The sequence below is a fragment of the Pollicipes pollicipes genome, unplaced genomic scaffold (genome assembly GCF_011947565.3).
Source record: "Pollicipes pollicipes isolate AB1234 unplaced genomic scaffold, Ppol_2.1 Scaffold_4881;HRSCAF=5763_pilon_pilon_pilon, whole genome shotgun sequence".
Classification (NCBI taxonomy): Eukaryota; Metazoa; Arthropoda; class Thecostraca; order Pollicipedomorpha; family Pollicipedidae; genus Pollicipes; species Pollicipes pollicipes.
The window spans coordinates 12,119,593-12,133,003 of record NW_023596576.1 but is presented as its reverse complement, the minus strand read 5'-3'; the positions used below and the strand labels follow the sequence as shown (position 1 = coordinate 12,133,003).

The 13,411-nt window shown below is 50.4% G+C and overlaps 1 protein-coding gene and 1 long non-coding RNA gene across 3 annotated transcripts in view; both read left to right on the top strand.

Moving 5' to 3' along the window:
- Nucleotides 1–438: 438 nt before the first annotated feature.
- LOC119099866 (uncharacterized) lies at nt 439–7,244 on the top strand. The gene is made up of 3 exons (XR_005094426.1): nt 439–542; nt 5,138–5,258; nt 7,189–7,244. It is a non-coding gene; the product is annotated as an uncharacterized LOC119099866 (long non-coding RNA).
- Nucleotides 7,245–8,472: 1,228 nt separating this feature from the next.
- The window catches only part of LOC119100864 (glucose transporter type 1), a 48,266-nt gene continuing 43,327 nt past the window's right edge, over nt 8,473–13,411 (top strand). For both annotated transcript variants that reach the window (XM_037224036.1, XM_037224037.1), the window contains exon 1: nt 8,473–8,553. In XM_037224036.1, coding sequence (XP_037079931.1) covers nt 8,543–8,553 — 11 coding nt within the window. In that variant the 5' untranslated portion in view covers nt 8,473–8,542. The remainder of the gene's footprint in view (nt 8,554–13,411) is intronic.

Genomic DNA, 13,411 nt, shown 5'->3' with positions numbered 1-13,411 from the left:
AGTTGCAGCCCTGCCAATCCACGCATTTAACCATGACTGCCAACATGCAGTGAATTGAACACCACGGTGCGCGGTGCACAATGCCCAGGATTGCGGCAATCGTGAGCACTCGAGGTTAGAAGTCTGTTTCGCCTTCGTGAGTGGATGCTTATTTGATTTCCTCACATCCGTGCCCATTCTCCTCCTGCTGGCGTGATGCGCTGTAGAAATCAGCGACGGCCAGTGCCCGTCTCCCTCCTTGACGACGCCTGCACGCTCCGCCAGATCGCTATCCCGATGTTTCCCCCTCATTTCGGCCGAACCGCAGCCGAACATAGCGCCGCCCGCACAGCGCGGCAAGGCACTCACTGGAGAGCCATCTGCAGTCACTTCTGCGAACTAGTATCGACCTGAGCCGCTCTGCCGGCCCGCAGCCAAGACGAGCCGTCCGCCCGGCGCTGAGCGAATCCGAATGCGAGCGAGCGTGAGCGAAATGAGTAGATGATAGTGTCCGCGACGGATAGGTGCGTGGAGCCGCGCGACCGCAGTGCTTGGACTGGGCAGTGAGTATTCGGCGGAATGCCACACAGCAGGTCTGGAGACCCAGTGGATTCGCAGAGTCCCTGACGTGTCTGAAAGCTGGGGAGAAGTTTTCACCATGCTTAGCACGATGGCCCTTGATGTCTGTACGTTGAACAGGTGTCTTGCTGTCCCATTGCATGATCATGCTGTGAGTCAGGACCAATGATTTTCACCCCCTTTCAGCGAAGATCTTATGCCCTTCAGAGTATTTTCCGTCTCATTGAAGCCGTACGTGCCCTTTTATCTTGATTAGTTGAGCTCATATCAATTACCGAATAGAGGTTTAGCTCAGATCTACAGACTCAGGGAATCCATTCCTAATAGTGACTTGAAATGCTGCGGTTTTCTCAGTTGAAAACCTCCATTTGAGCGGCAACATATATAGATATAATCTCAACGCAGGCGGACGCGCATGTCAACAATGTTTCGCAGGAGAACGGGTTGAATCGAATTCGCCCAGGTTATCGGACGCTATGTCTCTGCTTCCGATTACAGGTGACTTTGCCACACTCGTTGTTAATTTGGTTGAAGGAAATCCTTGCGAGGTGAAATATGTTTGGAGCGATTTAGAATCATGCACAGAAAATTCGATCAGTTTTTATGAGAGGTGCAGTTCAACGTCTTATTGTAGAGGCTACCACACAGCTTTGCAGTCAGCTCCCTCCTACCACACACACACGCACACACACGCACACACACACACACACACACACACACACACACACACACACACACACACACACACACACACACACACACACACACACACACACACACACACACACACACACACACACACACACACACACACACACACGCACGCACACACGCACGCACGCACGCACGCATGCACGCACAGGAGGGAGTGGTCTAAATCTGTGGAGAAATTGCACTTAGCCTGAAAATAGAAGCAGCTTTCGTCATTTGCACCTAATCCAGACCCTCAACTGGTGTTATGAAACTATGCCCCGGGTTTTGAGGTAGGCAGGAGCGGTATGTTCTGTACATAAACGAAGAAACGTGCTGCCGGATCCAAGTGTGTGTCAGTTCCGCGCGTCCCCGTCACGTTTTATGCTCACCAGCGCACGGCGGTGCAATTCCTCTTGATATTTTTGGAAGTCGTTTTCCCGAATTGGTTTCCTGATCCCACTAAAATTGTCGAGCCTTCGAACATTTCCACACCTTACCTGAGAGTCTTTATTCCTTACCATTGCACTTTATTGGATCATACCCTCGTAGTCAAAGATCTACGAAAAAAAGATCGCCTTTCTCCTGCATATATCACGCATTGTCAGTACTGTACGCGCCAGATCGTCCCGCCAAGTAAACCAGGAGATGTGAAGCGGTTTAAGGGAGTACTTCGAATTTCTATGCATTTTTTAACTGAGACACGGACTTTGAAGATCATTTGGTGCAGCTCACAGTCCTATCTAGTGCAGTCCTGTCCTTACAAAGACACGAACTCCTCTAGTTTCTTAGCTTTACGCCCGCGGAGGTGTGCAGACTATTTCGGAGAGGCTTTTTAAGGTCACCCAGGCATCCATGACGCCATGGTAACGTTATTCAAATCCTGCCACTTCACTGAACATGCGGCGACCAGCGCCAAGAAAAATATAATTGTCTAGTGGTTTATGTCTGGCGCTCGCGGGCGCGATTTCCAGATATGACGGCCGTCAATTGGCTCTCAATCAGCGTTGTGCAAGGTGCGATGACGCGGTGAAACAATAACGCATTGAGGAGCATGTTTACTCAGCAGAGAAATTATGTTGACTAGAGCTGGCTTTTCCAGTTCAAAGTATACCAATAGTTACGAGTGAGCTTATTACATCATACCTGATGCTTGCTTCAATGTCTTATGCCTGCTTGCTTCATGCTTGCTTGCTTGCTTCAATCATCACATCATAAATAGAAATGGCTGGCGTGGTCCTGTTGCAACGCGAGCAATACTAGGGTGTGCAATGGGCAGAGTCCGCACACAGTTCATGTTGGTGACTTTTGCACAGGTCGAGATACGCTCCCAATACACGACATTTTGACGCTGACTTTAGACTAGCCCACGCGACGTGTTTTGCGCTAACCAAAACAACAGTCACCAATCCTATTGCGCTGAAATGCTGACTTCGGGGTCACCCACCACCAACGTCAAGACGAGTCTAGCCTTGCGAATCGTCAGGTCGGGTCTAGCCCTGCGAATCGTCAAGACGGGTCTAGCCTTGCGAATCGTCAAGCCGAGTCTAGCCTTGCGAATCGTCAAGATGGGTCTAGCCTTGCGAATCGTCCAAAGTGTGTGTCAGTGGGGGGGGGGGGGGGGGGGCTCAGTCGTGAGTGCGGTCGGCGTCTGTTGGGAGCGTGGTCAGCCTCTGAATGTGAGGTCTGGGTGCGATCCTCCCGCTGACGCTGCCGATCTCCGACACTGATGGCCGCTGCTGTCGCCAACGCTCCACAGAGCGCCGTGCGATGACAGAAACGGTGCAGCCTTTTCTGAAGGAAGAAATCTTTCGAGTTAGTGTTCGCTGACCGATTATGTTATACCCACATTGTCGTATCACGTGTTGGGACACATCGCTTGCGCGTTCAAGACCATCCGTCCAGAAATGACCATCATCCAGAAATGCTGGTCTTGCCATGAAAACCCCAATTCCGTTGGCTGTTTTTCCATCAGCCAAGTAGGTCCCGAGATATCTAGGTGGGGAAGGAGAAGGGTAGTCGAACCCTTCCCCATAACCTTCTAAATAGAAAAATCGTTTCATATAAAAAAGAGATAGGCAAAAACCTCGGCGAAAGTTATGAACTTGACAACCGAAAGAAACTTGGCTCGAAATCCCCTCTACATGTAGCTTTATGATCTCCAGTGCCAGAAGAGAAGAACATCTGAAGCGTTACTGCGTTCTCTAGTATCCATCCTCCTCTTCATCTGGGGCATCACCGATATGTGCACGTATAGATCACTGGAAGTTACCATGCATTCACAGCGAGGCATCCCGTAATGGCATTCGTGCTGACAGTGGCAATGCAATTTTACGCGTGAGTGTGATTTTACACCAGAATCGAAAGACTCTACCTGTGTAAACTGACGCCGACATTAAGTGGGTGGGGCGGTTTGACAACCGCTGCGGGTTGACACCGGATTTCAAAGATTCTGGAAATTTGGAACGCTTGGGCACCACTCATATCATAGTTACCGTCTGCCCGTAATGTCCGTTATAATACCCGTTACGTCATAATACCCGTTTTGCGTTTTTTGTTTTGTTCTCAGTGCATCGAAAGATCAGCATGGTGTTACCAACTGAAACAAAAATTTGCGTTGCGGGCAGATAATATTGTTCAATTTCCAAGATCATGTACACAAGCCACGGACACCATGAATGGCGTCATACGAACTCCACAACTACAATGCAATCCATATGGCAAAAAGACAGTTCATGGTCGGAGATAGTTGGAGAAATAGCTTCTGAGACCTCAGAGTATCTCGAGACAATTAGCTTTTATCTCGAGGATACTCCTAGTCTTGATATACTGTCCATTTGTTTCGCAGCGGTTGTTCAAACGCTCCGAGATGTCCAAAGCACCTTTAGCTGGCGAAAGAGCCCCGGAATGGTCAAAATCATAACTCCACCGGGGATCCTTGAGCGTAGTTTCTCCGGATTCTATGAGAACATCTGCCTTATGGCTTATCATGGCAGTGACCTTCCATGACAGCTCCCTACAGTCGAAGGGAAGCCGTAGAGGACTTCACGGTTTGAATGAACCGGCGGGTACCAACATGGAATCGATAACGGGCAGGTTAAGAAACAGATTGTGTAGGGTTATGGGTGCGGCTGTGATCTTTACAAAATGTGCAGATGCTTCAAGAAATGCTACATGTGAGTTCTTAGGCTTCTCTCCGTCACAGTTAGCTCCATTCACATTAGTTTTATCACTTCAAACATGTAAGAGTCAATCTGTATGTAACCTTTCCCGAACCTTTTGCATACGTTAGACATGAGTTGCTGGAATTGTGGCTCAAACGCCCGGGTAATTGATAGGTTTAGGTGATTAGGCTTGGGTAGCAGGGGAGTATAGCCACTGCCCCATTGACGATGAGTGAACTGTGTAATGGAAATATTTCCCGTGGAGGCCTCTAGAGTGCCTTCCCAGTCAGACACTGTGTCGCGACGCTCGCGGCTGGGGTGACGGCAGAGGGTGCCGGAACTGTGCCGCGACGCTCGCGGCTGGGATGACGGCAGAGGGTGCCGGAACTGTGTCGCGACGCTCGCGGCTGGGGTGACGGTAGAGGGTGCCGGAACTGTGTCGCGACGCTCGCGACTGGGGTGACGGCAGAGGGTGCCGGAACTGTGTCGCGACGCTCGCGGCTGGGGTGACGGCAGAGGGTGCCGGAACTGTGTCGCGACGCTCGCGGCTGGGATGACGGCAGAGGGTGCCGGAACTGTGTCGCGACGCTCGCGGCTGGGGTGACGGCAGAGGGTGTCGGAACTGTGTCGCGACGCTCGCGGCTGGGGTGACGGCAGAGGGTGCCGGAGCTGTGTCGCGACGCTCGCAGCTGGGCTGACGGTGGCGGGTGCCGCTGGTGTTGCAGGATGGCGGCCGAGAGCGGCACCTGAGGCCTCTGCGGGCGCCGCGACGTCCGGACGCCGCCACCATTCTCTACACCTTCCACTGGTCCATCCTCAAGCATGGCGCCTCGTCGGCCACCGGCGGTACGTGCGACTTGACGATCCTGGGCAGCGCCTGGCCACGCCACGACTTCGTGCACGCTCCTTTGTTCGAAACCTGTACCTGCAAGCAGGCTGAAAGTGCCTCCATCCAGTTGCGCGGCTAAAGTATCCAAGCAGTTCGGATAAGAGTCTTGAATTTGTATGATATTTTCTATCCATTCTTTCTACGCACATACTTGAAACTTCACAGCTAAAATCCAATAAACGGTGGCTTTAGAAGCAGGCTTGAGCACAGCTTAGACGAATTCCATGCATTTTTGTTTGCAGTTGATCTGCTCGGAATAGGTCAGACGCTTCCAAACAGTATATGTAAAATCATCGAAACGTTCCGTTCACTGAACATCGCTGATTTCTGGGAAGCGCTGTTGTTAAACGATTTCAGATGACAAAAGTTAAGTCAGAAAACCGAGGGCACAGTTGTTTATTGAGGGAACAGGGGTAACAGCTGCCCAGAAACCGAGAAAAGAGAGAAACGGCTCCATGCCATACATTCATTGCATTACATTGGTAAAATACCGGATCTAGGTGCAAATGCTCTACCTCATGCAGGAAGAAGAACAGCTGCGCACACACATATGTGAACGGGTTCGCTCATTCATGGATTTCTAAAGGAGGTTTTGGAATTCGATGTAAGCAAAAAAGGTCTCCAAATCCCGGGTGTTTGGCTTACGAGTTGAAGCTCTTGTGCTGAGTTATCCACCTCCAATATGCCAGGATGTACTAATAAAACGGCGTTATAATGTAATCATTTTTAAATACTCATATCGGTAGATTGTACTGCGAGTATTTGCTTCAGGCCATTTGGAAGCCGTCCATTAGATTCTGGGAGCTTGCTATGAAATAAGGTCGCCCAAGTCATACACTGAGAGATTTTCAGGTCGGTTCAAAGCACCTCTGTGCTCATATCCAAGTGTCAGGCAGACGCACAAAAATGCCATTAAAAGCAGAGTAGTTCGGGCTAAGTAGGAGACGGCACCAAAGTTCCACTTATAAAATAAAAAAGCACTCTGGTCTGTGGTTGCATCATTCTTTTTTCAAAGCTGAGTAGAATCACTAAACACTAAAGCAAGTAAACGTAGGAAAGTCAGACTGTGTCGTGCCTGCGTTTTCAAGTGCATTACTGGCATCAGCCTAAAACACTAATAGTCCTGGCAACGGATGACTATCGAGCACTGCACCGTCGAAAATCAGACTCCAGATGTTATTAAAGATCATTGGAACTCACGCCACCAAGAAAAAAAGCTTCATAAAGCGCTGTGCGTGCACTTATGCAACGCAACCTTTATAAACAAGAGACTCAGTGTCTGGGAATAGGGTAACCGATCATATGTGAGGGGAGGGGGGGGGGGGGCAAAGTCAATGTCTTGGGATCCAACGAGTTGCGGAATCACACCGTTGAACAATAAGATCGCCACTGCCACCGGGATCACAGAAGACCGTCACTGCCAAAGGGATCACACAAGACACCTAGGACAGGACACCCCTGGCACTGCTGGTATCACCTTGTCTGACCAATCTTGATTTAACCGTTAGTTCTGCTAACTTCTCCGTTTTGCCCTTAACTTCTTTACCCAAATGACCTGTTCCACGTTTTTATCCGCCTCTTTCTTCATCACCGCTTTATTTAGAATTGCATTTCGTCCTTGAAATTTTTGGCTTGTAAGATTTCTTTCACCTCGAGCTCCGACCCTCCTGATGTTTATCTTTATTGACTGCTATCTAGTCTGCATTTCTTCCCTTGCTCTTTTCGCGGCGTCCTTTCTTTATCTGATTTCTTTCGACCCTTTCTGTGGACGCTCTCTCGTCCACTATTTCTCACTTGACCTTTACCGGAGTGCCGTGCTGCCCGGCGCCGCGTCATCTCTCGGCCATTCGAGGCCACCCGGGCCGTAACGTCCGGCCGCGTCCTCAGGCGACGCGGCGATGGGCGAGACGAAGCGAGGCCGCTCGATGAGCGTTCCCGGCCGGCCGGCGGCCGCTGGCGCCGGCTCGCCGTGGTCGGCCGACTCGGCCGGCGGCGCCGGCTCGCCCGCCACCTCGTCCGCCTCGGCCGAGCCGGACGAGCGGTCCGGCGAGCTGGTGCAGGTGACGCTGGGTCGGCCGGCCGGCGCCGCCTTCGGGCCGCCGTGCGTGGTGCCGACGCTGTCGACGTTCGCCCCGGCCCGGCGCGGCAGCCTGGAGCGGGCCGGCCGCGGCCGCCGCGCCAGCCCCGAGCGCCGCTCGCTCAGCCGGCAGTCGCAGGCAGCCGCGCCGCGCGCCCAGGCGGCCGCGCTGCACTACCCGACCCCGCTCGAGCCCGGCCCGGCCGGCTACGACCACCCGCTCGGCGACGCGGCCAGCGGGCGGGACCTGCAGTCACCAGGTACGTCACGAAGGACTCGTGATCGCCAGCTAGATGATGCTGCTATTATCAAACACGTCACAACTGCATCTGCAGTGGCCAGTTTCTTCACAGCCGGACCATCTGGCTAGCTTTGGGTCTTTATAGTGCCATCATGACGCATTATACGCCATGTTTAGAATGAACGAGCATTTTTGATCGTGCAATCTTCTCCAGAGTCTATGCAATAACTGCCAACAACCATGCATCTCCGTTTGGTGCGTCATGTCGTGGCCATTGTTGGAATATTTGATGTTACTGGACTACATGAACCACAAAGTTCTGCGCCGCGGGCCTGTGTCCGCATCAGCATCGATCATGCCGGTCGCGTTGTCGCTGGTTATGGGTGTCTCTTGTACATACATACATGCATCTGCTCGGCAGTGTACAGCCGGCGCCAGGAAGACCAGGGCCTTTACCCAGAGGAGTCACCTCCATTGACCAGGGACGAACTGGGACGACCCAAGCCTCCTGCCAGCTTCACGGTAAGCGGTTGCTACGGCAACAGAACCATGCTGCTGGTCCGCTGAGCAGCGAGTCCACTCTGGACTGACGGAGGCTGTCAATCAGAAAACGCAGAACCAGCACCAAGTGCCAAGTGAGTGTGGCCCTTCGCCTCCCTGGTTCTCCGCTGGCACTGGCACATATCACGCGGCGAGGTCGACCACCATGTGCCATCGCCGCCACCAGCACAGCAGCTGCGTCTCCCTGCGGGCTCACTGGTCTTCGTCTCCCAGTTGTCTCTGCAGAGCGGTGCGGCTGCGTCTCCATTTCACCCTGCTCCTCCATGCAGGACGATGTGGCCCGAGCAGCGTTCAACGCAGACGCCCGTACCGACCACGGCTACACGGCAGACGACGAGTACGAGGAGCGGACGGTCAAGCAGATGCTGCGCAGGTGGGTAGGGTGTGAAGGCTGAAGAGGGCCGGGCGCCAGGTTTAAAAAGGCGGGATGGAGGGAGCACGTTGCGCGCAAGGCATCAAACGCGAGGACACCACGGCAGTCGAGACTGTCGGGGCGAGATTTGCGCATGCCCTAATGTTTTGTTAAGAGAAGACGTAAAATTACAAGGTGAATGCATTTTTATGTGATGACGTCAAAGTCATACCATACATGTTCTGGGTGCTAGCTAGCTATGGCTGGTGTCATCCAATAACCACCATCGAAGACGGTTACCGAAATTTAAATCCGCTCAATGTTTACCTCCAATTTGGATTTCCTCTGACGACTACCAAACCAAGATACATCGAAATAGATCTTTCGGCACTTTATGAACATATGCAACGCACGCACATGACCTTTTTTGACACGTGTAAGTACTTTTTAAACGTGGCCGACGGGGTGGTAATGGAAGCCTGCATGGAAAACTATCGCCGTATCTACTGGATGTTCTAAAAATAGCAGACGAGCATGTCGCGAGAAACGCATTTGCCACTATCAAACCGGATAATGCTGCCCATTCGTTTGGTCAATTTTACCCAAGCAGGATTTCTTTGAATAAATAATGTCATCCATGTTTCTTAGCGATCGCTTCGAAAAATCACTTTGAGTTAAAATAAATGCATTCCAAGTGCTAGAAACTCCATAACGCTTCACGGCACGCTTCAGAATTTGTAATGGTAAGCAAAGGCGTCATAATTATCCCAAACGTAGGTGTGCTCAGCGGTCACAAGTGAGTCGCAGCAGGTCGACGGTTATAAGCAATGACATATTGCCTGACGACGTGTAAGGCTTGTGTGTGAGGCTTGTGTGACGTGCAAGTGCTGCAACGCACAGACGAAACTTCAACGGGCCTATCCGGCTGTCACGCGGTCAATAAGTCAATAGCTTTACAGTCATTGATCACATCTTCATGCAGCTTTTAGCAACAAGAAGTGCAATTTTTTTGGACCTGATGGTGCAGTTAATTCTAATTCCACGCCCCGGCCTGTGGAAGTTGACTGCCCCTGCGGTTTTTCGAGTACAGATAAGAAAGGAGTACTTGGGGCAATGCGAAATTTTCACTTGCTTTTTAATTTATTTATTTGGCATCCTTTGTGTGGAGTTTGAGTTTTCATCTACCAATATCAGTGACCTAGGCTGGGCCAAAAGGGCAACCTCCAAAAACTTTGACCACACGCAACTTTGTAGTGGGTCATAGTGCATGATAATATCTACAGTTTACAGACTTAAATTTTTTCGAAATAGCCAAGGTCAGCGATTGAAGCCGGGTCATTTTTTGCTATTTTTCGTAGATGATACAAATTTTTACCCAGTTTTGTATAGCTTTGGCACTTGCATGTGAAGAGAAGAGTACCAACTCACGTGCACAGCCATCACAAGACCACAGAGCACATGATCATAGTGTAGGTCATGACGTACCTCTATTGTTGCCTCCTGCAAAACACGCGAGCGTGAATGGTAAGAATGGTAGTTTAAGCAATTTTACTGACAACTATGGACGCAAAATTAGAAGAATCCACCTAAAATATGCTGTGATATGCATAATTAGGTCACGATAGGTCACATGAGGACATGTAATGTTATATGCGGTCATCCAAGGTCAACGACCTATGTTGCGGATGCGGAGAGGCAAGACGAACAAATTCCACGCACGTATCCACCTCCTTATGATATTTGTGAAGCGGGTGACGCATTATTTCATTTACCAACGTGCCTGCCCTCAGTTTATCACAAATGCATTGCCAAGCGTCGAAGAGGCTATGCACAATGTGGACAACAACTATGCGATCTCGAGTACCTGTAGATATGCAACACACTATTTCTGACCGCAGAAAAGCATCGTACTGGTCTAATAGACCTGGTTACTACCCCATCCTGTTGCCATTTGAATTGTGATATGTTGACTTAAATTGACCTTAAATGACCTCTACGTCACCCTAAAATTATAGTTTTGTGTCTGGGTTATTTCGATCCGGCAGCTGCACCTAATAAAATGAACTTAGTTTGAAGCACCTCGTGAAAAGCACTTCTATTATAGTCTACTGGCAAGCCAATTTGAACGATGACCTGATCTGACCTGACCCATGTTGGGAACAGAACTTGTCGGAATGGACTCCCCAAAGTCTTAACACCTATTTCCGTGCACTCAATATCCGTCTTGATGTGAAAACATAGGTTTTAGCTGCATCTATCAGGACAAACATTTTTTACCTGTCACAACCTCTGGTGACCGCACATTTAACCTAAGATCACAAATTTGGTCTGCGTTCTTCATGATTTGACGCGGCCCTAACAAGGGTTTCTTTGTCTCTCTCAAACGGCCTCTGGAAATCGGAGATTCTGGGAGAGAGTCCCGGCCGAGCGTAGTTGTCTCAGACCCCGGCCGGGCGCAGGTTAGAGCCTTTGCTTACATGCTCTTTGTCCAGGCATTATTTTCCTCCAGCATTACAATATGTACAGAGCATCATCTTCACAACCGATTAGCATATGATAAACAGACAACTTGCAGCTTGTACAAAGGTGAGCAGCGCGGGTCGAAATCAGACCCGGACCTCGACCGCCCGACGGCGTGGCAACACCGCATCACAACCGCTTGACGAGGCAGAGAGCGGATAACCGCGCTCAGGCGAGAGCGTGGGTCGATGGGCGCAGCTGAAGACGAGTCGTTGATCCGCCTGTTTTAGGGGCGTTGTAACGGCTCGGGTCAGATCTCGGCAGCCACACAGGAGAGGTAAAGGGGTGGAGCAAGCTGCACGATGCGGGCCACTTTGCCGTGTGCTGCTCACTAAGTGGTGTGAGAATCCGTGCCGCAATACCCTGTAAGTGATGTGAGAATCCGGTCCGCAATACCCTGTAAGTGATGTGAGAATCCGGTCCGCCACACCCTGTGGCTTAAGACGCGAGCGGAGCCCACGCAAGTGTGCGATCAAGTTTGCTGGGACCGGTATCCATACGAATGTTTGCATTTCTCGCAATGCGTTGGTCATACATGCCAAAAGCGTGGGTAGCTACAAGCTCACTAGCGCCGTTGACTCGAATTCCCAGACGTGGTCAGGCTCTTAGCCAGCTATTCGTTATGAAATGGTTCTGGTGAACGAGCGCGTGAACCTGGCATCGATGCGTCTTTGTTCTTAAAAAGAACTATCTGCTTGCTAGACTGCATTGAAAGACAAACCTACCAGCGCATTAGTTGGTCATGTCTGTGACTATCCAAAGGTGATTGGCTCAATCATCTGAGGCGGGCATCATCTGCACTGTCCCATGGCACTTCTTGGCCAACGGTCCATGCGTCCACATTCACCTGAGCAGCACGCGCGATCAGAAGGAGAACTGTGTAATCACTTCCTTCCACACGCACATTGCCGCTGACATCGGCAGCCCTAAATGCCCCAAGCAATTCCCCTTCATTCTGGGCAGGGGCGGATCCAGTGCCATGCCGGGCATGGCACATCGTGATAATCCATAAATCTCAAGCACGTCGTCACCTCGCTTGCCCACCGCTGCTTTGTGCGTGTAACGGATGCGTTGCTCAGCTATCTTTTCAGCTAATCATTTCTGCGGTGGTCGTTACATTTGGTTGACTGTGACAAGGATCGTTTATTTGCTGTATCGACATTTACATATCACTGCCCTGAACCTATTCGTGTTATCACTTGGTGCACATATCACATGGTCATTCCTGGTCCGATGTGCTAAGAACAATCACCTGCTTTAGAACATGCCATTGACACGGATAAGTTTCCCGGTAAGCACGCATTTGATTACCTCAGAAAACGGTTTTAGAAGTCCCATGACATTGATGCGGATAAGTTTCCCGGTAACCATGCATTTGATTACCTAAGAAAGCGGTTTTAGCGGAGGCATATTGTTACTTTGAAAAAATATGGTGCTGCACTCCAACAGCTCATACCAATTGTCATCGTAAATATGAAATTTGCGTTCCAGGTTCCCTTTTCCCGGTAAACCAAGGGCTCCAAAAGCTCAAGCAGATATCAGGCTAAAATATCAGTTTGTTTAGAATGTCTGAGGCAGTTGCAGCAATATGGTTTGGGCTTGTACAGAAATGGCTCGTACAAATACAAAATGACTTGTACCAATACAAAATGACTTGACATTGTTAATATTTTTAATGAAAAATATCACAATATACTGATGCTTTTTGGCAGAGGTTTACGGAGATATTGAGCTAGCTTGTCGTATAACAAAGCCGTGCCCATTGGATTTAATATTGCAATATCATGGAATAGATCACGGCAAGGCAGTTTCAGAAGTACCAAAGCGAACGTAATTTGCACCCTTTCGTCCTTGATTTGACATTGTGCACTTCTTTTGAGTTGCTTAGCACATGCGCACTATTTGGTAAACCAACTAGCTGCTCCGCTTGTGCCTGACCATTGCCATCTTGGTGCCATGTGCGTTGATCTTGGTTTGAAAGTCAGAACCGTCTGACTTGTGGCCTTTACTAGCTTTGATAGTTTTACACGTTCCAATCGCTTTCTTCAATGCTACCTGTATTCGCTACGCTGTATTTCGCAGTGGTACAGTGCTGCAGTGCACTTCAGTGATTAGCCGCCGTTCTTATGCGGCCACACACAGCAGTAACAAACAGGCAAGCGTTCTCTCGGCAGCGTCGGACAGCTAGGCAGGCGGACACCGTGTTCTCGCGTCGGGTACGTGTCGTACAGGACGTCTGGGAGCGCCGCCGGGATGAGGGGTGGGGGGGGGGGGGAGGGGGGCTCTGATCTGTACTCCGAATAATAGGCACAGCATTGATTAATCTAGAGCGCTCATGATGTTCCACAAATGGCTGCCT